Genomic DNA, 27,531 nt, shown 5'->3' on the forward strand with positions numbered 1-27,531 from the left:
AAGTCTAACTAAAGCAAAAAATAGAATTATTGAGTCCTATATTTGGAAAGCCCACGGGTGGATCTGGCCAGCTTCAGGTATAAATGGATCTAGGGACTTGAACAAAGTTCTCTCTCTCTCTCTCTCCCTCCCTCCCTCCCTCCCCCCCTCCCCCTCCCTCCTCCCTCCCCCCCTCCTTTTCTTTCTTCCTCTCCCTTTCTCCTTTCCTCTCCATCTTTTCCATTCACTCCTTTTACCTTCTGTCTCTCCTTCCATCCTTTACCTCTTGGCTGTGTTTTTATGTGGTGGCACAATTTTTCTTACTGCAGATAAACTTTCTCCCAGTGCCAGGGAAGATAGCTGTCAACAACCTTCAGTGAAAAGACTTTCAGTTCTGTAACTGAAACAAAAGCCTTTCCCCCTTTACTTCCAAGCTGAAAAATCCCAGGGAAGGATTCTGATTGGCCCAGCTTGGATGACATACCCAGGGGAATGGGGTACATTACGATATGGAGATAGACTGCATCTGGGTCACAGTCACTTCTATGACTTGCTATTTCAGGAGGGAGAAGGGGGACTGTGATTGGCAGCCCCAAAGATCACATGGTCAGTGTAAGGGAAGGTGTGGGGGTCCTAGACAGCATGTGTTCCTTAGAACTTCCTACCCTCCCCCAGATACATTCTCTTGGCTGACATATCTCCAATTCCTCAGGAGTATTCTTCCCATCCATTCCTCTTCCCAGCCACGTATTGGTTAGCTCAGGGCCCATTTACCTGGTTCCCAGCTAATCCATGATGAGAGAGCACATGGGGGAAAGAATGAACTTCTATTGAATGGTTGCAATGTGCTTCATATACCTTATCTCATTTAGTCCTTATGACAAATGCATGAAATGATAACGATGATCCCTACTTTAGAGCGGAGACTCATTGATCTTTAAATATATTTTATTAATTTAGCCAAATTTATACTTACTATTACAAATATTAATTCATTACTTGTTAGGATAACAATAGAAGTACTGTTACTGCCATCTTACAGGAGATTGTCAACTGAGGTAATGAGAAGTTAAATAATTAGTCCGAGGTAACACGTAGTAAACAGAGAGGAATTTAAACGCAGGTCTGTTAGCTACATCCATTGTACATCTATAGGTACAGCCCTTACAACTTTAAATATGCATGATCTTTAATCTGGAATGAGAGGTATTTCATCTCTTCTGGGGAATGCTGGGAGCATTCACTGAGGAAGTTCATCCAAGCGAACAGCATAATCCACCCTCACCACATGCACTTGCTCGCCCTTGGACTTTTAGCCCTGCCTTCCTATCTGCCAGCCTGTCACCAGCATCTTCTCCTGCCTGCTCCTGGCTGGGTGGGCTGAATTGCCAATTTCTAAGTAAGGTATGCAAGTGAGTTGCAGCTGCCCAGAGCTCCACAAGTTAAGCAGAGTTGGGAGGGGACCACCATGGCTTATGTAATGCTCCAGCAGTCCTTATAACTAATCCCATGTTACAAGTTAAGGCAGAAGCTCAAGTTCATTGTGGTTGATGCGTGGGGCGGGAAGACTGGGCATCTCAGTAACATATAGCAGGTGGATGGCAGGGGCTGGCCTTGTAATGGAACTGGGATCTGGTTCAGGACCTTCTCCTTGAGGCTGGGTCTGGAGGGGTCCGAAACCCAGAGGTAGAGCGGGGAGGGTGATGGCCCTAGAAAAGATCCAGTGATGGCAATGGGCATAGCAGAGGCACTGGAGTTTATGTTACATGGTTGACAAACCAGCATTTGAAGGGCTCAGAAAGTTATTTGGGAAATAGGTGGGACTCATGTGTTCCTATAATAAGGAGGGGAGAACTCCACGTTTGGTGGAGATTTGAGGTCAGGCTCCTGTGTGAAACATCAGTCCTCATACAGACAGGCCAGAGAGGCCCTTGCCACTGAGCCGGTTTTTAGGGAAAGGCTGTAATCCAATATTCACACAGCTTCTAGCCTGATCTTCCTAAAACACAAACCTGAATACGACACTCCCCAACTCAAACCCTTCAGTGCCTCCTCATCACCTCCAGGGTGGTATCTGCACTTCTTAGCCACAAGTCTTCAAAGCCCTGCTATCTCGCCCCTTCTCACCTTCCTCCCCTAGCCTCTTATAACACTTCCCTCCCAGCTTGCAACTAATGAAATACAGAATTACTTCTGGTTTCCAAGGCCAAGACTGGCCCACCATGCCTTTCCCTCTGCCTGAGATGGTATTGCTCCTCTTGTCCACTGGACAAACTCCTATACCTCATTCAATTTGTAGCTCAAATGCCACCTCCTCCTTGAAGTCTCCTTTAACTCCCCTAGTAGACTCAGATGTTCTCTCCTCTGGGATCCCAGAGCACTTCATTCATACCTCCGTAACACCCGTTGTATGTTATAAAAATACCTGCCGATGTGTCCTTTTCTCCCAGCTGTTAGGCTGTGTGCTCCCAGAAGGCAGAGGCTGGGTCTTTTCTCTCTGTGTCTCCAGAGGCATAGTTCAAGACAGACTTGGTCTCTGCTCTCACAGAGCTTACAAGTGATTAGGGGAGACCAGCATTTAACAAGTAATTCACAAATAAGTATTTAATTAAGACTGGTGAGAGGTATTCAAGAAGAAGAAAGGCGTGTTGAAAAGCTATATCATGTGGGGGTGGGAGGGGCTGAGACACCCTCACGGGGCTCACCGTCTATGGTATGAGCCACTGCAAGAATACTCAGTTCATTATAAGGACTTACCCAAATCTCCCCCTAACCTGGCCCTGTGACCATCATCCCCAAAGACAGCGATCTCTGCTGCAGTCCCATCAGTGGTCCTACACTGGCACCGACTAGAGTTTTTCTCTGGAGGTTCAAACATTGTCCCCAAGGGCCAGCTTTTGGAAACTCATTGTCTGTTAATGAGCTAGCTAAGCGTCATGATCTTTAGCATCACCATCATCGTTTTGCCGTCTTCATCCTCAACATCACCAGCACCACCATCATCGTCCTTTACAATTCTGGATCCTTTATATGTGCCAGGCGCTGTGGTAAATGCAGTCATCTCTGCATTCCTATAGAAAGGTAATATCGTGAACCTCATTTTTTAAAAAATGAGGAAACGGGGAGGTCAGATAACTCACCAGAGGTCACACAGTTAATAAGTGGTGGCTCTAGGATTCTAATCTGAAATCTTTGCTTTTAACCTGTTCCCCGTCTCTACTCACAGGATGGCTCCAAACGGACCTTTTTTAAATTTTATTTTAATCCTTCATAAGCTTTTTTCTTGAATTTCCTGGGTCTCTTAATGGCCTCTTTTGGGAGGCACTTGGGAGGAGTCACTAGAGAGAAGATTCTATTATTTATTGCCAAGTAGCCATCTTCAGTCATTACTGGGACTCAGAACACGCTGCACATTTGTTCCTTTCAGGAGAGATTCATATAATGAGCTTCTCTAGAGAGATAGGGTCTCCTCTCTTCCTTCAAATTATACGGTGTAACACAGTCATCACCACTGATAATTATGGCTTGAAACACCACACAAGTTCAGCCCCCAGAGCCTTCATCTTCTGCGTTGTATTTAATAAGGTAGAGTAGAACTTTAGTTTTCTAGAATTTCCAGGAACGCATCATTCCAGGAAGCCGAGTTTATGGGTAGCCCTTTAAGTGCTCTGCACAGATATACAAAAAGATGCCTACTTACCATTCGGAAACATTGTTTAATAATATTCTTATCAAAACAAAGCTTACGTACAGAAAAGCTCACAAATCATGCATCTTGGTGAATTATCACTTGTTGAATACACTCATGCAGCTGGCACCCAGATCAAGAAATAGAACATGACCTGAACTCCAGAAGCACCCCTGTTCCCTCCCAAATCAGCACTGCCTCCCCTTTCCCGCACTTGTAAGCACTGACCTGACCCCTAGGATCATAGATTACTTTGCCTGGTTTTGAACTTTATATAAATGTCCTCATACTTTTTGTATTATTTTGTGTCTGTCTTCTTTCACTCGAGATTATGTTTGTGAGATTTACCCATGTTGTTGTAGGTAGAAGTAATTTGTTCATTTTCATTACTCTAAGGCATTCAATTCTATGACTGGCCACAACTTATATATCCATGGCTGCTGATGGACATTTGAGTGCTTCCAGTTGGAAACAAATAATGTTACTATGAACATCTGATAGGTGTCATTTGATGCACATATGTCTGCATTTCTGTTGATTTAAGGGTGGCAACACTGAGTCATAGGGTATGTATAAGCTCAGCTTCAGTAAATGCTGCTGAAGAGTTTTCCAGGGAAAATTGCTCATATTCAGTTCATCAGTAGTGTGTGAGAGTTCCAGTTAACAACATTTGATAATGTGAATCCTTTTAAGGTTACTCAATCTAGTGGAAATGCAGTAGTATTTTATTGTGGATTTAATTCTTATTTCCCTGTTGACAAATGAGGTTCAGTGCCTTTTCGTATCTTTATTGGCCATTTGGGCACCTTCTTCTGTGAAGTGTTAGTTCATGTGATTTCCCTATTTTTTTTCTTTGGGTTCTCTATCGTTTCCTTATTGGTCTTAGAGAGTTCTTTATATATTTTGGATAAAAGTCAATTTATATATTTTGGATAAAAGTCCATTTCTGGTTAAATGGATTGCAAATACCTCCTTCCACACCATGGCTTACTTTTTCTTAGCAGTGTCTTTTGATAAGCAAAATTTTGACACCATTCCATTTACACATCTTCTTTATCATCAGTATTTTTTTTTTTATGTCCTGTTTAAAAACTCTTTCCTACTCCAAAGTCATTCATATTTTATCTTATGCTACTTTCTAAAACCTTATTGTTTTACTTTTCACATTTAGCTCTACAATCCATGTGAAATTTATTTTCTGAAAGATGTGAGGCAGGGCTTCTCTGGTGGTGCAGTGGTTGAGAGTCTGCCTGCCAATGCAGGGGACGTGGGTTTGTGCCCCGGTCCGGGAAGATCCCACATGCACGGGCTAGGCCCGTGAGCCATGGCCGCTGAGCCTGTGCGTCTGGAGCCTGCGCTCCGCAGCAGGAGAGGCTGCAGCAGTGAAAGGACCGCGTACCAGGGGGAAAAAAAAAAAAAGAAAATATGTGAGGCAAAGACCAAGATTCACCTTTTTTACACGGTTTCCTAGTTGTCATTGAAAATATCTTCTTTCCCCCACTGCTCTGCCGTATATCCTTAATGATAAATCAAGTTCACATATATTTGTGGAACTTTATCTGGACCTCAAACTATTCAGGCCTATTTTTCTTTCCTTGTTATGGTACACTGGCTTAATTTCTATAGCTGCATAGGTCTCGATATCTGGGAATAGAAGCCATCCAACCTTGCCCTTCTTTTTCCAGATTGCCTTAGGTATTCTTGGCCCTTTGCATTTTCACATCAATTTTAGAAACGGCTTGTCAATATCTCAGAAATCATGCTGCGAATTTAATGTAAGTTGCACTAAATCTATAAATCAATTTGAGAAGAATTGACATCTTTACAACCCTGAGTCTAGCAGTCCATTAACACGATTCAGTAAATGTAATTACATATCAACTCTGTGCTAATCACTGTGCTGAGCTAAGATGTGGTTCTTGTCTTTGAAGGACTCACAAATAGGTAAACAAATACTTACACACAAAATATGATTTAATGTGATCATCTCATCACTGATAATAATAAGAGCTAATATTTAATAAGTGCCTATTATCTGCCAACCATGATTTTAAGAACTTTAGTGCATTAGTTATGTTTTACACTGATACTTTGAGGTTAAACGCTGTTATTAGGCCCATTATATAGGTATTTTTAATCTTAACAAAGTCCAGGGAAAAAGAGCACCCAGGTCTTGATGGGAAAGTCAGAGGAAACAGGAAACATCACAGTAAAGGTGAAAATTTAGCTGATTTCTAAAGAAGTTTGCTAAGAATGGAGGAGGTAGAACATTCCAAGCATATGAATAGCATATGGAAAGAAAAAATACTGTAGGGTGAAATGATATATGGCTTTTCAGGAAGCTGCCAGTGAGCGAGTCCCAGGACTAAAATGCAGTGTGGCAGGGAACGGAAACGTGGCTGAAGCTCTCCAGAAAGGCAGAGTCTGTGGGCCTATCAGTCTATGGGGTTTGAGCTGTAGCCTGAAGGCAGTGACTGTGCAGCAGAAATTGACTGTCTGTCTTATGCTGGGTTCCCCAGAAGCAGGTATTATTCATTTCCTAGGGCTCCCACGTATAGAACCACAAACCGGTGGCTTAAAACAACAGAAATGTATTTGCTCACGGTTCTAGAGGCTAAAAATCTGAAGTCAAAATGTCATCAGAGGGCTTCCCTGGTGGCGCAATGGTTGGGAGTCCGCCTGCCGATGCAGGGGACACGGGTTCGTGCCCCGGGTCCAGGAAGATCCCACATGCCGCGGAGCGGCTGGGCCCGTGAGCCATGGCCACTGAGCCTGCGCGTCCGGAGCCTGTGCTCCGCAACGGGAGAGGCCACAACAGTGAGAGGCCCGCGTACCGCAAAATAAAAAGTAAAAAATGTCATCAGAGTTGGTTCCTTCTGGAGGCTCCTAGGGAGTTTCTTCCATGCCTCTCCCAGCCTCTGGTGACAATCCTTGCTGTTCATTGGCCTGCAGATGCCTCACTCCAATCTCTGCCTCTGTCATCACCTGGCATTCTTCCCTGTGTGTCTCCATGTCTCTTCTTCTACGGACACTGGCCATCTTGGACTTAGGATTACCTTAACCCAATATGATCTCATCTTAACTAATTACATCTGCAAAGACCCTATTTGCAAATAAGATCACATTTCCAGGAACCTGGGATTAGGATTTTAACATATATTTTGGGAGGACACAATTTAACCCCATAACAAACTCTCAGGTGAGGATTTGGGTGCCCTTGACTTATTAAGGAAGTGCTTCCAGGGGAGGCCAATAAGGGAGTGGGGAACTGGGATGGGGAGGAAGAAGCCTTGCCAGCCCATGACCCCAGTGAGCTCTGATTCTGCAGGGCCATTTCGAGGTGTCAGGTACCCCTCAGAATGGTCATCACCTGATGCAAGGTAGCTGGGCCTTTCATAGTAGGCAGAGCAGACGCCAGTGACCAGGGACGAGCTGCAGGTGCTGGCCTCTGGAAGCAAAGGCACATCAGCACCAGGGTCACATTACAGTGGTACAGAGGAATTTGAGGTGATCTGGGCAGAGCACCTTTACTGTCTGCTTCTTGTTCTCTGCTCCTCTTCCTCCAGAATTGTGTAGAATAGCCTTGAAAGCCCTCCCACCCCACCCTAGATAACCTCCCACTGCTGTGGGGCTGTCTGTCTATCCCTCAGAGATCTCAGTTCTTTCTCCTGACATCATAAGCATCATTTTCTGCCTGCCACTGCTGTGCAACCACATTTCTTACTCTTCTTTACTTCTTTGTGCTTTTTTCTCATCCTTTCTTCCTTCCTTTCTATCTGACCTTTTATAGACATCAGTAGCCACCAATCAGAGTGCACCTTCACTTTTGTGGGATGAACTGGCTAACCACAGCATGAGACGTGCAGTCTTTGTCTCCAAGTGCTTCTCTAAGATGTCATTGTGTTGGTGGCTCACGGACCATTACCGAATTTTCCTAGATGGTGGTTTTAAGTTTTGGACTTTTGGAATGTTTCATTTTCAGGACTGAAACTAGAAGACTAAATGCCCCTCCTTAACAGGGGGTTGCTTATCAGAATCACATAAATACTATAGGTTCAATGAATTGAGTTTTAAATTTTGAAAACAGTCGACACTTACGGAAAACACACACTATAGATATTCCTATATATGTAGGAATGTAGAGCAATGAGTGGAGTGTTAAACTGGGGAGGGGGCCAGACCCAAAGCCTGCCTCTGGGTGGTCTTACTACCTTCAGCGTGTCTGTTGACATTTCTGTGTCTTTGTGTCCTATTTGTGAAATTAGAGGGCTTGGAATGGAGGATTCTTAGGATAGCACTAATAGTCTATAATTTTATGTTTAAAGAATCTTAGCATTTTAATGTAGGCAGTAATTTAGACCTCAATTTACATCAGTTTCAAGAAGCTTGAATGGAGCATCTCTTAGATGCCAGGCTCTGTGCTAGGTGATAGGGATACAAAGAAAATGAAAACCCAGTTCCTCTCCAGCATTAACTCACAGTCCAGTGGAAAAGGGTGGTAAAAATAGAATTGCAATCCAGTGCAAAAATTGCAATAAAGGATTTCCATCTCAGGGGATTGTAGATACAAAGGGAGGGGCAAACACCATTGCTAAGATCCCTGAGCTAGATTTCAATGAATACCTAGTTCTCTGGGTCGATGTGGGAAGGAAGAGTTTAAAGTAGGTTCATAATTCCAACTGCTGTAACAAACAATCCCCCACAATATAAGTTTATTTCCAGTTTATGCCAAGTATAATATGGATGTTTCTGGTCCATGAGTGATTATCTGTGTGGTTATCCAGAAACCCAGGTTCCTTACATCTTGTGGCTCTACCGTCCTTCTCCTGGGGCATCAGAGTCCTCTGCTGGATCTCCTGCATTCAGCAGGCAGAGATGGGAGAGGAAGAATGGAGAATCATGTAGAAAGTCTGGATGGGCCAGGCAGGAAGTGGCATGCATCATGTCTGTTCACACTTTCCACCGGTAGGACTGGGGCACCAGCAGACCAAACTGCAAGGGAGGCTGGGAATGTGTTCTAGCTGAGTACCTACAAGAAATAGGAAATGTGTTTTGCCACATCTTACAGGAGTTTGTGCTGCAAGCAGCTGGATCTCTCTTGAGCTGATCTGTGGAAGTGTAACATTAGATAACTGTCAAGACTAGAGTTGCTGACCAGGGACTAGTTTTGTCAAATTGTGGTTACTGAGAGAGAGCTCCCCTCAGCCTTGGTTGATTCAAGAATTCCTAAGTGAGATTGTAGTTCAGACGTTTAGTAGGTTCTGAAATGTGAGAGGGGGCTGGGTGGAGAGGGTGAAATTTCACTACTCTACAGAATGAGCCTTTCCCACTGACAGCTGCCCCTGCTACCCACAGGTCTGGGATGTTGGGGAACTCAGCGTTTATCCGTTTGACGAATGGAAGGCAGCTGATTCTTACGCTTAAAATCTGCTCTCTTCTGTCTCTGCAGTGACACTTTCAGCTGCCCCTCCCTCTTACTTTAGAGGATTCACATTGATCGCCCTCAAAGAGAACAGAGAGGGTGATAAGGAGGAAGACCATGCCGGGACCTTCCAGGTAAGACCCCTTCTGGGCTTTTCCAGGGACCCCTGTCGCTCTAGTAGGTAGATGCCAAGTGAAAGGTGGGCCGGATCGAGGAGGCTGAGGGTAAGGAATGGGGCAGGTATATGAGGGGGCTTCTCATGCAATTCCCTTGACCATTGGTCGGGTGAGCCAGGTCCATGGAAAGACCTGTAACGGAGTAGGCAGCAAATGCCTCGCGTCTACCTTAAGGCCTTGGGGCTTGGCCACCAGGCAGGGCTCTTCTGGGGCTCACAGTACCTTGGGCAGCAGACAGTCCAGTGTGGTGGGAGCTCCGAGAACCCTGCCGAGGCACGGATGTGTTTCCTGTGCAGCCATTTCTCAGTCGACTGGCAATTTTTAAGTGTAAATGGAACAAGAGCTTAGGCTGGCCAGACTGGAGGGAGTTCAAAGCACGGGAGAAGGACTATTAAGGGAACGAAGAGATTGATTTATGAGGGAAGATTAAAAGAACTAAACATGCTTTGCTTGGCTAAATGAACAGGGCCGAGTTGAAGAGGTGGTAATGGTCTTTAAATGTCAGTCCTTGCAGAGCAGCCTCTTCCAGGGGAGGCCTCGTTTGACTTTGTACAAAAGGGCACAGCAAGACGAAAGTGGGTCAGGAGAAGAAAGGGAATCTCAAAGACAAGGGCCCTGCCAGTGAGTCATATTTCACCGTGGAATATTCTTCCAGGGGAAGTGGCAGGAACATCACCCCCTCTCAGAGGTTTAGAAAGAGGCCGGCAAGTTGTCAGAACATGTCCCAAAATGACTGGGGCGATCCTAGGAGGAGGCGCGGCCAAATCTGCTGTAACCATTTTTCATCTCAAATTTCCATTGTTCTGGAATCCATTTTTATCTGGCATTTGCAAACTCAGAAGGAAAAAAAAAAAACCTCAGGAAGAATACTTACACCCATAGCTGGCTGCTGGGGATTCTGGTACAATTTGTGGGTTCCACAGAGCACCCAAGATATCTTCCCCATCCAAAGATATCTTTAACCCCTGTGGGCAGGTTGTAGTTTTGAATCCTGTGATTTAAAAAAAATGTCCAGAGTTTAGGATTCTGGACTTCTGGCCTAGTGGAACTGTTAATTCCACGATGACTGTAATGTGCTTCTATGGACCTAGATGTCAGGAACTTCCTTGGCATGTATCTGAAGGAGTTACCCGGATACAACCAATATTTGTTGGGTACTCACCGTATGCCAGACACTTGGTTAAGTGCTTTACCTTATCTTGGTTTATCTTAATTTAATTAGTTTACCTTATCTTAGTTTGATTCTCACAGCAACCAAGTAGATAGGAACTATTATCCCTATTTTATAGATCAGGAAATTGAAGCTAGAGAGATTAAATCACTTACCTAAAGTGATTTAATAGTAAATAGTAAGGCCAGGCTTCTGCCTCAGGTGTCTGATTCCAGTGACTACATGTCTTCCCTATAGTACAGAACAAGCTCCTGGCCAGGTGTGTTTGGACAGTGCATCAGCAAGATTGTCATTATAGGGAAAGGAAGATTCATGCATACGTTCAGCCTATAAAGCACTAAAATATATTCCTCTTGTTCTTGTTGTTCTAATTTACCTGGAGGTGTGAATGATTTATAAGATTGGGGCAGCTGAGAGATCTGGGTACCTGAGTGTCGGAAGGGATAAAGTTCTAAGAAGGGAAAAGTGGGGGGTGGGAGATGAGAAATGTGATCTTAATATTCACCCAAGCAAAATTTATCTGCTTTAAAATGATGCTTAGATGTATATATGCAGAAGAGTTGAAAGGAGGGACTTGAACAGATAGTGTATAGCCGTGTTCATAGCAGCATTATTTACAAGAGCTGAAAGGCAGAAACAACCCAAATGTCTACTGATGGATGAATGGATAAACAAAATGTGGTGTGTACATACAGTGGAATATTATTCATCTTTAAGAAGGAAGGAAATTCTGACACATGTTATCACGTGGATGACCCTTGAAGACATTATGCTAAGTGAAGTAAGTAAGCACAAAACGACAAATATTGTCTGATGTCACTTATATGAGCTACGCCGTCAAATTCATAGAGACAGAAAGTACAGGGGATGTGGGGCAGGGGGAAACGGAATTATTGAACAGATGCGGAGTTTCAGTTTGGGAAGATGAAAAAAGTTCTGGAGATAGGTGGTGGTGATGCCTGTTCAACAGATGAATGTACTTAATGCCATGAACTGTACACTTAAAAATGGTTAAAATGGTAAATTTTATATATATTCTGATAAACACACACACACACACAAAATGATGCCTGAGTTAGGCCAGTGGGGACATGGCTTCTTTCTTTGATGCCGTTTTAATTCAGTAAATTGATAGTCCTCTCCAGCTCACTGTTGTCTCTTCTTGGCCAAATCTTGGTCCTTGCAACCAGTTGGTGAATACAGGGCCCTGCTCACAGTGGGCAGTAGGTAAATGTTTGTTGAATGAATAAATGAACAAATTATTCTTTCTACTAGTGCCCATAACTCAGTCCTATTTGGGATTGTTCCAGAACTCCTATCTCTTTATGCATCCATCCTTCCTTCTTCTCTTAGAGCTTCTGACATCCTTTCTTGTTACTTCACAGTGGTTCTCAGAGTGTGGTCTCTGGACCAGCAGCATCAGCACCATCTGGGAACTTGTTAGAAACAGAAAATCTCAAGCCTCACCCAGACCTTCTGAATCAGAAGCTCTGAGGGTGGGGCTCCCACAGCCTGTGTTTCAGCAAGCCCTCAGGGTGAATCCAATGCCCACTCGAGTTTGAGAACCAGTGTTGACATGAGACATGGATCCAGCCCATCCAGCATGAACTTCTTCACCATCACATCAACATATCTGTTGTTTGAGCCCTAGAGGGATCAAAGTGGGAAACACACATGAAAAATGCCTAGCATACAATAATAATGCTTGTATGCCAGATACTGTTCTAAGTGGTTTACATTTTTTAACTGATTTAATCCTCAGAGTAACACCATGAGATAAGCATTATTATCCTGTTTTTCACAGATGAGGAAATTGTGGCACAGAGCAATTCAGTAACTTTCTTAAGACCATTCAGCTCTAAGCAATAAAGCTGGGATTCAAATGCGGGCAGTCTGGCTCCAGATCCCTGCTCCCAACCATGTATACTGCCTCTCAATGTGTACATGTTAAGTGAAAAAATGAGAGTGTCATATGACTTTTTTATGGTAGTAGTCTCTAGGTCAAGAGCTTTATATTCGTTATCCTACTTAGTTCTCATAGCAACCCTGGGAAGTCAGGATTGTTATACCCATTTTCCAGATGATGAAACTGAGTCTCCAAGGGGCTAAGTAAATTGACCAGAGTAATCCAACATCCATGGAGGTGGAGTGTGGGGGAATGGGAGGGAAGGGGCTCTGTGCCAGTGATTTTCTCACACTCATCTCCCCACCCCTGCCCTGCCCTGTGCATTAAATGCACACTTCACTTGGGTGCCCAGTATCTCCAAAGTTAGAGGGGGAAAAATCATTACTCATGCCCCATCCTACCTCTCCTGCTTCAGACATTGTGCTCTCTATGCTTGCGCCCCTCCACTCTAGCATAAACGTCTTTTCTCTCTATACCAAAGCTGTCATCTTTGGAGTCATTCATTTATTCATCTGCATTTACTGAGGGTCTCCGATGTGCCAGGCGCTAAGGTAGGCACTGGGTTTACGACGGTGAGAAAAACAGACATAGTCCTGCCCTCAAGGAGCTTACAGCATCTTCCTTGTAATTGCGCCTTATATCAACAGGAATGGCAAACAGTCAGCAAGTCATCAGTTGGAACAGGAGCAGATGATCAGAAGCTACAAATACCGATGAAATTTTTAAAATATATGCATGGCAATTAACAAATACTTAGATATACTTCTTTGTTAACACCCTCACTCCAAATATGACAGCTTTGAGGACTTGACATCAACAACAAAATTCTAATACCCTTTAAATCTGGTGGAAGATTACATTCTTAATTCTAAAAGTAACTCTGAGAGTGGGTGATTTTGCTTCTAAATGAGAGCCCTTACTCAGAGAGCACGGACTCACCAGGTACAAAAGAAACTTTAAAGCAAACTTTAATGCCCCTTTAGACTCAGTGGGGAGGGACTGGGGCTGCTTGGGACTGGGAGGGTAAGGGTTACAGCTCTCACCACCCCGGCAGAGGCCCAGGAGAAAGGGGTGGGGCTGCCTTCTCTGCTTCCAGCTGCGGGTCCAGCGTGGCAGCTTTGGCACAGACTAGGGTATCTGTCCCCAGCTGCCAGAAGGGAGAGACACGGGAGTCTGATGAGCTAGCTGGGTGTACTCATGGTTAATTGAAAGTGACAAGGAATGCAGCAGCTGGACTGCCTGTACAGAAGTAATCCACCAATCCTTTAAAACTGTATTGTTCAAAACGAGTTGCTCCCAGGAATGCTCGTGGCCCAGCCAACTGCCCAGCTCTTTCTCCCTCCTCCTTCAGGTCTCTGCTCAGAAGTCCCTTTCCCAGGGGGCGTGCCCCATCATCACCCTATTTGAAACTTCATTCCCCCCCTTCTGTCCCTGAGCTGAATTCCCTATCCCTCTCCACCACTTAATTTTTTTCCATTGCCTTTATTGCCATCTGACGTGCTATCTGTTTGACTTGCTGAGCGTCATCTGCCCCCTTCCACTAAACTGTAAGCTCCACGGGGCAGGGATTTTTGCCTGTCTTGTTTGCTGCTATATTCCCAGCACCTTGCCCTGTGCGCCTCACAGAGCAGGCACTCCAGTTTGACAGAATTTTAAGCACAGTATTTGTACTAAAATTCAAGCTGCTAGTTTATAACACCATCACTTTATTTTATTTTTAATGTAAGGCCTACATGCATCAACTAGTTTAGGGAATAGTCTGCCAATCAAAGGAAGAAAGCTTCATTATAAAGAGGAATGTTTGCCTAAGATTCCTTATCAATACCATACAAACAAGTATCTTTTAATAACTAATTATTCCATATTCTTTTTTTTTTTGTGCGGTACGCGGGCCTCTCACTGCTGCAGCCTCTCCCGTCGCGGAGCGCAGGCTCTGGGCGTACAGGCTCAGTGGCCATGGCTCACGGGCCCAGCCGCTCCGCGGCATGTGGGATCTTCCCGGACCGGGGCACGAACCCGTGTCCCCTGCATCGGCAGGCGAACTTTCAACCACTGCACCACCAGGGAAGCCCTATTCCATATTCTTAATCACCTGTTTATAAACTATTTCCATTATCTCTTCACTAACAATAAATATTTATTAGCTCCTAATGAGTTCTGAGCCACGTGAGACGCTAAATGAGTTTTCAACACTTCTAAAAATAAACTGCTATTGCAAGCCTGTTCTTAGGAATTCTCTCTTACTTTATAGGAAAACTTCCTCTTTTTACACTCACCTAAGCTTAATCGTGACCCTTATAAGATATTGGAATTTTTCAATCTACTATTCACTACTATAAATAACGGAGTAAAAGTTTCTTGCGTAAAGTTTTTTTCCTTATTTGGTATTAGTTTGCTAGAAGAGATTCCCAGAAGTGTAATTACAGATGCAAAGGATATGGACATTTTTATATTTTTGCTATTGTGTTTCAAAGGTGATTTCCACCCCCCAGCCCTCCCCCAGATTTTCACTCAGCACTCTTTTCAACAACCTGAATATGGGCATTCCATCAGAGTAGCCACACCCACTGATATGAAGGGAAACATATATTCCCATATCAGGGCTGGGCATGACAGGATTTGGGCAGGTCAAACTGATAGACCAAATCTAGCAAGATGAAAGCTAATGGAAGAACACAGAAAGTTACCTACTTAGATCCAAATAACCTATTGCACCTGTACAAGAAGAGCGATTTGGATTTATGGCAGCACATTAAACAAACAAACAACAACAAAAGAATCTGAGGATTTTTAGTTGCCTGTAAGTAAGTTCAGAATGAGTCATTCATGAGATAGGACCACAAAACACAAATGAGGTCCCGGTATGCATCATAGGTGCATGAACACATAGATTGTCTTAGGGGATTCTTAATCCGTCCTGAGATAGCCCATAATATTCTCTTTCTTTTCCTGTAGAGTACACCTTTCTAGTGAATGGATATTACCATATAAAACATACATTGCTTTCTTTCATTCATTTACTTGTTTATTCAAATATTTCCGTATCATTTATAGTACCTACTTTTCCTTAAGTGTGGTTATTACAACTTATATACTTGCTTGTAGGATTATTTGTTTAATATTGATCTGCCACAGCAAATTGTAGGGCATAATCATATCTATTTTGTTCACTAGTGTATTTCTATCAACTAGCACTGTGCCTGGCACGTGGTGGACACTCAATAAATATTAGTTGGGATGATCTAATAAAAGCACTAATTACCAGCTACGTGAAAGGCAACATACTAGGCTCTGAGCATACCGAGATGAATAATTAAGGCCTGGTCCATGGTGTTAATTAGGAGGTCAAGATCTACAATAGAACTTCGCAACCCTGGCATGCTAGGTGTACTGGCCGAGTACAAAATGGATTATAGGAGAGCCTAGATATTTATTTCCTTGGGTATTGGGGTGGTCTTGTCTGTTTACTCAAAATGCGATCATTTCCTACCTGTGACATAAAGAGACTTGTATAGAAAGAACTCTACTGCAGCATACTAAGTGTTATAATTGCTGCATGTGTGCAAATAAGAAAGCAATCATTTGTAGGAAGCGAGGAGTGAGAGCTGATTTGGGAGAAGAGAAAGGATATTTATAGAGATGATAACTTTTTAAAAATTGAAGCATAGTTGATTTACAGTGTTATATTAGTTTCAGGTGTACAACAAAGTGATTCAGATATATATATATTCTCTTTCAGATTCTTTTCCATTATAGCTTATTACAAGATATCAAATATAGTTCCTTGTGCTATACAGTAGGTCCTTGTTTTTTATCTATTTTATATATAGTAGTGTGTATCTATTAATTCCAAACTCCTAATTTATCCCTCCCCCCCCTTCCCCTTTGGTAACCATAAGTTTGTTTTCTATGTCTGTGAGTCTGTTTCTGTTTTGTAAATAAGTTCACTTGTATCGTATTTTTAGATTCCACATATAAGTGATAGCATATGGTATTTGTCTTTTTCTGTCTGGCTTACTTCACTTAGTATGATCATCTCTAGGTCCATCCATGTTGCTGCAAATGGCATTATCTTATTATTTTTTATGGCTGAGTAATATTTCATTGTGTATGTGTGTATATATATACACACACACAAACACACCCCACACCTTCTTTATCCATTCATCTGTTGATGGACACTTAGTTTGCTTCCATGTCTTGGCTACTGTAAAAAGTGCTGCTGTGAACATTGGGGTGCATGTATCTTTTGGAATTAGAATTTCCTCTGGATATATGCCCAGGAGTGGGATCACTGGATCATATGGCAACTCTATTTTAGTTTTTTAAGGAACCTGCATACTGTTCTCCATAGTGACTGCAGTAATTTACCTTCCCACCAACAGTGTAGGAGGGTTCCCTTTTCTCCACACCCTCTCCAGCATTTATTATTTGTAGACTTTTTGATGATGGCCATCCTGCCTGGTGTGAGGTGATACCTCATTGTAGTTTTGATTTGCATTTGTCTAATAATTAGAGATGTTGAGCATCTTCTCGTGTATTTGTCTAATAATTAGAGATGTTGAGCATCTTCTCGTTTGCCTGTTGGCCATCTCTGTGTCTTCTGTCTCTTTGAGACAATAACTTTTGAGTTGTCTTTTGGGTAGTTTTAAAGTTTGCAGGTGGACAATGGGTGAAGATAAAGGGTTTGTGTGAAAACCACTATACTCTTTCCTCTATTTTTTTTTTTTGAAGTTTAAACCATGTTTCATGTTTATTACTTTCCAACACTAAATTTTGTTTTAGAAAATTAATATGAGAAAAAAATAAGTAATAAGACATTTGTTACATTTAAAATACTTAATTTTTGGTTGTAGTGAACAATATTTCATTTCTGCCCTCAACTAGTTTAAAGTGGAAAAGCACCTAACCAAATGCAGAATTTAATACACACTTAGAGCTTAAAATTTAGTATAAGGGAATTAAGAGACAATATACAACATAAATAAAATATACATGTGGTAGGTAATAGGGGTAATGGGAAAAATAAAGCAACTGGAATGGATAGATGCAATTTAAAATGGTGGTTATGGTGAGTTGCTAAGAAAAATGGCATTTAGGTAAAGACCTAAATGCTATGACAGAGCAATCTTTCCTCTATTTTAAAACTTGCTCTATTTTAGTGTTTCACTGTATCTACTTTGACAAGCACATAGAGACCAGTGAAGGCACAGTAAACGTTTTCTCGAATGAATGAATGAACGAACGAACAAATGAATGAACCAGGGGATGGATGACATGCTATGCTAGCCCCTTCCCTTCAGGAACTGACTCGGTGTACAATGCCTCTGTGAGCTGTGATCCTAAAGGAACCATCAAAAGGACATATTTAAAAATCAATATCAAGACCTCTTCTTCAACACTTAGTTTTCGTTTTTTAATTGATGTTTAAAATCATTTAACATTGCTGCTTATCATTTAAAATGAGGAGCAGTGTGGCATGTGAGTGCCTGGGCTGGATGTCTGTCCTCAGGCTGCCATAGCCCTGGTCCCTGTTGCCTGATACCAGAAAGGACAACAAGTAGTTTCCTTCCAAGCGGGCAAGCCCTGAGTCTGGGGACCAGATGCCTTATCAGGACTTGAGCATCATTCCTCTCAACAGAGCACACCCTTGTTTTGTGATGGAAAATACAGAAAATGGTAAATACAGAGGATAAAGAAGAGATAAAATTAGTCATCTTATAATCTAGAGATAATCATTATTAGGATTTGGGTATCTTTTCTTCTAGATTTTAAGTGTGTACACACAACACACACAGGTATATGTGTAAATTAGCTCCTCTCTTTCTAGAGGTGGCCATTTAGAATTTGACAGTATCAGTGGTGGTCACACAGTTTATTATGACAGTAAAAAGCATCTCTATTTTTAGGCTGATCTTCCTCCAAAAGGATCATGTATCTCATTATTTTCCAATTCGAGCTTCGCTTTTCTATTTAGTGGGTGTCTGGAAAAAAACATGGGTGTTTTGGAGTTTGCAGATGCGAGCTCAAATTCTGCCTCTACCAACTGGGTGAAGAAGTCACTTAATTTCTCTGAACCTTAGTTCTTGCATCTATAAAACAGGCATGATAAAGATTGTTTGGAGTATCAGATGAGATAATTTATGTAAAATGCCCAGCACAGTGCCTGGACATAATCAATGTCTCCTCCTTCTGAGTCAGCAGCCCAGAGCCCTTTCTACCTTTCTGTGTCCAGTGAATCACAAACTCCATCCCTCTGTAGATGTGGCAGACATCTCACCTTAGGTATAACTCACCAGCTGTCTGTGTGCCTCTACCAAGTGAGGAGAGAGGCAGACTTCTTCAATTCTTTCTATCTTCACTGTAATATGATTGGGAGGCTATAATATAAAGTGAAAAATTTCAGTGGATACATGATACCCAGTAAATAAAAACAAAATTCTGTGGGTGCTAGCTGTTTGGCTGGGCTCAGTGACTGGCTTTGTGACCTACTCCACGCAACAGCTTCACCGAAAATGGGATTCAAATTGTACCTTGACAAGGTCTCTACACCTCAGGGAATGAGCAGATGGAGGAAAGCACGACTGTCACCTCCAGGTACTAACCGGTCTAGTTGCTTCATTTATTTTCATTCTCTCACTCCGGGCTGTAAGTTTCACAAGAACAGGGACTGTCTGTCTCTTTCACCACTGCACAACCAGTATTGGGTGCAGTATCAGATGCTCAGTAAATATCTGTCACAAAAAGAAATAAATGCATTAATTTCCCGTCAGTCTCAGACCCATCCCATGAGGTAGGCACTATTGTCATCTCCATGTTACAGGCAAGGTAACACTGAGCGAATTAGAAATGTGACAAAAGGCACAGAGCCAGTAAATGGCAGTGAGCAAGGATTAAAACATCTGCAGTCTGTACCATTTTCTCTATTGAGCATCTTTTGTAGCTCCAGGGGCAGATGTATGGGAGAGACAGACATAAATTGACTACTTGGTCCCCTAAAATCCTTTCTGGGTCATTCCAGGGATCACATCAGGTTTATCATCTCACAGCACTTCATATGCCATGTCCTCTGTGTTTCCTGATACTCATGTCTTACTTTCATCCTATTTAGATTCTGTGCCCCCTACCCCATCTCTGAGCTCTCAAACACTTGGTACATCCCTTTATTCTAGTTCTTCACACACCGTGTAACCCTGATGTGTTAAATCCCTATTTGCCTACAAGATTCTGCAAAGAGGCAGGAATCTGGGCTACAGCCATCTCTGTATTCCCACGGCCTCACGAAGACTTGGCACTGGCCAGTTGATAAATGTTTTCCAAATTGGTGGATGACTGCTGCTGGAATTTCTGGCCCTACCCCCTTGTTTGCTGGCATTACTTGGTCTCATGCTTTCTTGCATGGGAACTAGCATTGTTTCCACATCTATTTTTCTAAAGCTCTGGAAATCATTTGCAAATACGTGACAGAATTGTTTAGCAGACAATATATAATGTTTACTCTCCCAAAGCACTTTTATCATGTATGTATTAAGTAGCTTAAAAATGTCAATAAGTCACTGTATGGCCTTGCAATCCCCTCATCTTTAGAATGAGAATGATGAGCCTTCATTCCAGACCTAACTACCTTATAGGATAGATCGCAACTGGTTTTACAAACTTGTAAGCCATCTGTATGCTTCTTAAAATAGTTAAATCCAAAGAGCAAATGGATCATAGTTTACTTAAACAATAGCCTATTGTAGCATATTTAGGTAAATCTGTTAAATATTATAAATAATTTTTATGAAGAAAACCTTTTCATTCATTTACTTATTTTCAACAAATATTTACAAAGTCTATTATGTACAAGGCCTATTCTAGGCTGTGAGTATATAGCTGTGACAAAACAGGCAAAAACCCTTGCCCTTATGGACATTGTGTTTCTAGATTTTAGATCATTTCCATGGGATAGAGTCCCAAGTTTCTATATCAAATAGTTTTTTGGCTCTTGACATATATTGTTATATCACTATTTATCACAGCTGATCAAGTAGGAATTTGAGTAGAAGCCTAGCTCAGAGCTTACTTTTAGAGAGAATGTGTAACCTTTGTCAAGTCACTTGGTCTTGGTTTTTCCCCTTGGACACAAAACTGTCCCTCCCATTGACCCCCAGCTGATATCCGATGTTGTCCCCTAGTCCTTCATTTTGGGGAGGCCAAGGTGTTGGCTGGAAAAAGTTCCCATCCATCTACCATGTGGTTACTAAACCCCAACTTGCAAATCCCATTCTTGTGCAATTACCTTCTTGTAATCAAGACCTCTTCAGCATTTCAAGATTCTTCAAATTTGGCATCTTTTATCCAACATAGGTAATTACTGTCCTCACAGCCTATGTCCCTGCAGACTGAATGAGCCTGTATCCTCAGCTAAGCCATCAACGCATGCTTCAAGGACTGTGTATTTCCTCTTCCCTCTGCCCAGGATGCTCTTCCCCCAGATATCCATTAAATCCCACACTACCTCACTTCTTTCAGGTTCCTGCTCAGAGGTCTCTTTTGTCAAAGAGTCCGTTTCTGACCATATTTTATAAAACCCTTAATCCCATTTACCCTGTTTAGTTTTCTTCTTTTGACTGATCACCACCTGACATGGTTGGTATGTGCTTGCTGGTGTGTTAGCTATTTTCCCTCACTGCAATGTCAACTCCACAAGAGTAGGGACATTGCTTTGTTCAGCACTGTGTCTGTTCAGCACTATCATGGTGTCTGGCACATAGTAGGCAATTAATAAATAGCAGTGCCTTTTTGAATTCAGCCCTAAAAGCCGTTGTTCTTTTTGACAATGAAATGATACTGACTCTACGTAAAGACAAGGATTCTGGCCCACGCCCTGCACTCCTTTCCTTCCCAAAGTCAGCTGACATCCCAGGGCTTCCTCGCATGTGCGCATATGAGGATGCATGCTCACCCACACCTCCTGGCCTGTTTCCAAAGCAGCCTGTACTTGTGCAGCTGTCTTTCTGGATCCTAGTATAGGATGTTGCCTGAATCCCAGTATAATTGTTATCATTTTAGTGGCAACATAGTCACTCCACTTCTCACTGACTGCATAAGCTCGGGCCACTTAATTTAACCTTGCCTATCAATTTGGAATAATACTAATTCAAAGATTTGTAACGATTAGATAAGGATTGCCAGCTTCTGCTGTGACATGTCAAGAACTTAGAAATCACCGCTCCTGTCCTCACAAGAAAAAAGCTGAAAAATTGAAAATCAACAACTCTAATTAGATCCATCAGTGAGTTGAGGTCACAAGGCAAACTGCCCTTCCTCACCCCCAAACTGGAGAGACAGGGAACACTGAGAATCACAGCTTATCAGGAGCAGAAACTGCTGCAGACAGTAAGTGATCAGAATACTTACACAGTAATTGATGAACAGCTACAGGCTGAGCGTGGACTAGCTTCATAGTCAAACTCCTTAGGAGCCCAGTGTCAGGGGATCACTACGTTTGTGAATTTTACCTCCAGGATCCCTACCAGGTTCTCACAGTGAATATCAGAGAAAAATCCTCTCCTGTTTTAGGCAGAGGGAGGGGGAAAGTAACCATTTTGAAATATATCCAGAGCATTCTCCTTAACAAAGATCTTCCCTCAAGGGAAACTACCAGAGCCTTACCTGACCCGGGGGGAAGGGCAATTAGCCAGCTCCAGCCCGCTCTAGCATTCTTGTCTCATAAAGGGAGTAAAAAAAAAAAAAGGCCAAGAAACTCTTCTAAAGGTCCCGGCCCAGAGATGATGGCCTGATTTAAAAAAAAGAAACAAAACCCTGAGATTTAATCATAGGATTCTAGACTGCTTCCCCTTCCCAATACTTGACCATCACATTAACAGGGCTTTAGTATAATAACAGTGGATTATAACCAAGAGAGCTTCAAGGCATAAACTCTATTTATGAAGGAGTTTCTAGAGAAAACCAAAGATAATAGGGGAGACAAAAATCAAGACACTGGAGGAGACTGAAGCCTCTGACACCCATACTACAGCAAACATTAAATGCACAAGCTAACCCATACATAGCCAGATGAACATAAAACCTCACACTAAAGGCTTATTTTCTCAGTTCCTATTATCCTGTGGATTATGTCTGGCTTTCAACAAAAACTTACAAGGCATGCTAAAAGGCAAGAAAAAACACAGCCTAAAGAGACAAAGCAAACATCAGAACCAGACTTGGATATGATAGATTTCAGAATTACCAGACTGGATTTAAATAACTATGATTAATATGCTAAGGACTCTAATTTTTAAAATTGAACAACATGCAAAGAACAGATTGTAATGTAAGCAAAGAGTTTGAAATTCTAAGAAAGGATCAAAAGGAAATGCTAGAAATAAAAAGCATTGTAACAGACATGAAGAACGCCTGTGATGAGCTCACCAGTACACTGGACATGGTCAAGGAAAGAATCGTGAGCTTGAAGATTTCTCAGCAGAGACTTTGCAAACTGAAATGCAAAGAGGAAAAAAAGGATGAAAAAAACCAGAACAGAATATCCAAGAACTGGGATAATAATCCAAGGTGTAGCATACGTATAATGAATGGTAATATGAAAGGAAGAAGTAGAAGTATTTGAAGATCGGATGAAATAATAAATAAAGAAGACTTATCAAAGTCAGTAGCTGGCTAATACTGAACGATCAATTAATGCTATAGCCATTATAACTACCACTGTCGTCTCATCTTCAGTTGGTAGATCAAAGTACCAGAGGAAGAGGGAAGAGTTTGGATCAAAAGGAACCTTTTAAAGAGGATGTAGTCTTGATCAGGGATGGGAGGGAGATTTCTTTCTTTGAGACAGGACAAAGGCAAGGGAAACTGGTGAAAATACATAACAATTTGAGTATGAACAAGAAATGGAAGGTAAGAGTTCAAATAGGATTCTCTCCATATAATTCTGACTGTGATAATAATATCTCCCTCACAGAATTATTGAGAAAATTAAATGATGTATAACAGTGGTTTTCAAATTGTAGTGAACATCAGAATCTCCTAGGTTCTTGTTTATAATGCATCTCTCTGGTCCCCAACCCAGAGAATTTGCTTCTATGCATCTAAGTGGTTGAGGAGTTGGAGCAGAGGACCCAAGTAAATTTGATACAGGTACTCCACAGACCACCTTTTAATAAATATATAAGCGTATTGATTGTAGCCTGGCCTGAAAGATGCTCAACAAACTTTTTTTTTTAAGTAGTTAGAGGCAAACTCACCTGCAGAGGGGCAAGGATAGAGCTGAGGACACAGGAGATGGAAGAGGCTGGGAACAAGTTACAGGAGGGATGTGGTAGGAAGTTCATGAGAGATGGACACAAGGATTACCTGACGACAGAGACGCAGTTTAGAAAACACACATTCCTAGGAAGAACCTTCAGACTAGATTTGTAATTCTCTCCATCAACCCTCGAGAGCCTGGTTACAGGAGTCAGTGAGCAGGTGGTGTGATTTTCCCAGGGCTGGCAGACCCTGGGGTACAATGGAAGATGGGGAGGCACAGGTATCCAGCCATGGAGAGAGGAAACCAGGGTATCATTGAGAAGGTTGGTCAGAATCCAGGCTGGGGAGGCGGCAGTGCCTCCAATATCTCCCATCATAAAACAACCCCAAAAGTCCTAGGACCCCATACCCCACATCTCTTCTAACACTTCCTCATTTCTCTGCCTCCCCTTCAGAACCAAGCATCTCAAGAGAGCTGTGCCTACACATGTTTTTCCCATGTCTTCACTGTCCATTCACTTCTCAGCCCACACCGGGCTGCATTTAGCCCTTTTATCCACCAGAATGGCTCTTGGCAGCTCCTCAGTGACCTCCATGTTGTCACATCCTCCTTACACATCCTTCTCCATCGGAGAGGGCTCACCACTACTTGCTTCTTAAAACACTCTCCCCTCATGCCTCTCTGGTTTTATTTATTTATCTATTTATTTCTTTATGTATTTATTTTTATTTTTTTATTTTTTTTTTGCAGTACACGGGCCTCTCACTGTTGTGGCCTCTCCCGTTGCGGAGCACAGGCTCCGGACACGCAGGCTCAGCAGCCATGGCTCACGGGCCCAGCCGCTCCGCGGCCTGTGGGATCTTCCCGGACCGGGGCATGAACCCGTGTCCCCTGCATTGGCAGGCGGACTCTCAAGCACTGCGCCACCAGGGAAACCCTGTATTTATTTTTTTATCGAAGTATAGTTGATTTACCATGTTGTGCCAGTCTTTGCCAAGGGGGAGAGGTGTGGGGGAGGGAAGGATTGGGGGTGTGGTTTTATTTATTTATCTTTCTGGCTATGGCTGTGCCTTTGTTTGCTTCTCCCCTCTATATGACCTCTAAATCTCTGTTTCTCAAACTTGGCACTTGACATTTGGGGCCAGATAATTCTTTGTTGTGAGCAGCTGTGCTGTGCATTGAAGGGTGTTTAGCAGCATCCCTGGCCTCTACCCACCAGAGGCCTGTGGCACGCCCTCCCCCCCCCACCCAACCAGTAACAACAACCAAAAATATTTCCAGACATTGTCAAATGTCCCCTAGGGGATGAAATCACCCTTAGTGAGAACCACTGCCCAGATGTTGCACTCTTCCAACTCAGTCCTATGACCCTTTTTGTCCTTTCTCTACACTCGGGCTCATCTGTTGCTATGGCTCTAAGTGCCATCTCATGATAATGATGCCCATTTACGTTTCACTTAAATGTTTTGTTGCCCACATCCATGTTCTAGACCTTGGGCTGAGATACAGGATAAATTAAGACTGTGCCTTTTCAAATTAGCGTGGATTTCAAACCCTGTTCTACTCTTGCCTACTGTAAGACTTTAGCCCTCCTAGCTTCCATTTCTTTGTCTGAAATAATAAAGAGTTCAAACCTGTAAAGACAATCATTAGAGTCCTTGGCACATAGTAAGTTCTTAAGTATTAGCTATCAAAACTATCATAACTTTCATAGTCATTACCACAGCACCTTAAGGGTATGCACAATGGGCTTATGAAGCACAAAGGAAGGTCTTGTTTGCCTTGTTGGGTTATAGAGTATTGAGAGTTCAATTCTAGAGCCTATGAGACCCAAGTTCAAATTCTGATTCCGCATCTCCACTCTGTGGCCTCTCTAAACCTGTTTTTCCCTCCTTGTGAAATGGAAGGATAATAGTACCTACTTCATTGGGTGACTCAAATAAGGTAATTCTAGGAAAAGGGTGTAACGTGATAACTAACACATGGGGACTTAATGAACATTAGCAATTATTGTTAGGGGAGCATGGGAGAAGCTAATCTTTAACTGACTCTCAAAGCCTGAAGAAAAGGCAGCCCAGGCAGAGGGGAGAGCATGAGCAAAGGATTGGAGGCATGGAAAAGAGTGCTGTGATCTGGGAATGGCAAGAAATTCCAGGATGCTAGAGCATGAGATGAAACTGATGAAAGGCAGAATCTAAATGCCCTTCCATGCCAGTTTAGGACTACAGACTTATCCTTTTACTAACTGTGACCAGAAATATGTCTGTTGGCAAGGGAGAAGGATACTGAAGAGTTTTAGACTAGGGGAAAAAAATCTTAGTTAAATTTGCATTTGCAAGCTCTTGTCAATCTAGAAGAGTTTGGAGAAGGTAAAATCAGATACAAGAAAGCTGGTTAGGAGATTGTGGCAAGAGCATCAATGAGAGATTACAAGGCCCACCCATCACGAGATGAATGCCACAGACATTATAGAGAAGCGTAGCCAGGGTTCTTGATCACTTGAGTACGGGGACAAATGAAGGGCTGAGTAGGACTCTGAGGCTTTATGCTCAGCCTTGGGTGGTAGATGGGCGAGTGCATTGAACCCTTTACTGTCTCTCCATTTAACTGCCCTCTCCTCTCTTCTCTCTCCTCTTGTTACCGAACTGAACTTGTGTCAGCCCACCTGGTGCACAGCAAAGCCAATCTAATCTCACTGGGTTGTGGTGAAGAAAAGTACAGCATGCAGGGCACCAAGCAAGGAGAATGGGCAGCTTGTGCTCAAAAGACCCTGTTGGCTTTCAGGGACAGGTTTTTGAAGGCAACATTAGGAGTAAGGTTTGCAGGGTACCTGATCAGCTCATGTACTTTCTTCTAATTGGTTGGTGTTGAGGTAACAGGGTGATATTTCAGGAATCTTAATCATCAGTCCCCTGGTTCCAACCAGTCTAGGGTCTATGGGCTTGTGGTCAGCATCTTCCACCTGGGTCTTAGTTTCTACAAAACAACTCAGAGATATGTATCAGATTGTTATGTATATTCCTGGATGAGGAGCTAGGAGTTCTGTGATTCTGTTTTATTGCCAAACTGTGTTGAGAATCTTTTCATGTGACTGTTGGCCATCTGTATGTCTTCTTTGGATAAATGTCTGTTTAGGTCTTCTGCCCATTTTTGGATTGGGTTGTTTGGTTTTTTGACTTTGAATTGTATGAGCTGTTTGTACATATTTGAAAATTAAGCCCTTGTTGGTCGCATTGTTTGCAAACATTTTCTCCCATTTCGTAGGTTGTCTTTTCATTTTGTTTATGGTTTCCTTTGCTGTGCAAAACTTTTAAGGTTCATTAGGTCCCATTTGTTTATTTTTGCTTTTGTTTCCATTACTCTAGGAGACGGGTCCAAAAAAATATTGCTGCGATTTACGTCAAAGAGTGTTCTGCCTATGTTTGCCTCTAGGAGTTTTATAGTATCCGGTCTTACACTTAGATCTTTAATCCATTTTGAGTTTATTTTTGTATATGGTGTTAGAAAATGTTCTAATTTTATTCTTTTACAGGTAGCTGTGTAGTTTTTCCAGCACCACTTATTGAAGAGACTGTCTTTTCTCCACTGTATATTCTTGCTTCCTTTGTAATAGACTAATTGACTATAAATGTGTGGGCTTATTTCTGGGATTTCTATCCTATTCCATTGATCTATGTATCTGTTTCTGTGCCAGTACCATACTCTTTTGATGACTATAGCTTTGTAGCATAGTCTGAAATCAGGAAACATGATTCTTCCAGCTCTATTCTTTCTTCTCAAGGGTGTTTTGGCTATTTGGGGTCTTTTGTGTTTCCATACAAATTTTAAAATGATTTGTTCTAGTTCTGTGAAAAATGCCATTGAAAATTTAAAAGGGATTGCATTGAATCTATAGATTGCCTTGAGTAGTGTGGTCATTTTAACAATATTGATTT

General features: G+C 42.4%; 1 protein-coding gene across 1 annotated transcript in view; it reads left to right on the forward strand.

Annotated features, from left to right (window-relative positions):
• SPON1 (spondin 1) overlaps window positions 1–27,531 on the forward strand; it is a 275,827-nt gene that overhangs the window by 10,751 nt on the left and 237,545 nt on the right. Inside the window, exon 2 of the mRNA XM_029208778.1 lies at window positions 9,117–9,223. Within this exon, the coding sequence (XP_029064611.1) occupies window positions 9,117–9,223 (107 nt within the window). The remainder of the gene's footprint in view (window positions 1–9,116; window positions 9,224–27,531) is intronic.

Source organism: Monodon monoceros, unplaced genomic scaffold, assembly GCF_005190385.1.
Source record: "Monodon monoceros isolate NGI ecotype Baffin Bay Population unplaced genomic scaffold, NGI_Narwhal_1 Super_Scaffold_7, whole genome shotgun sequence".
Taxonomy (NCBI): Eukaryota; Metazoa; Chordata; class Mammalia; order Artiodactyla; family Monodontidae; genus Monodon; species Monodon monoceros.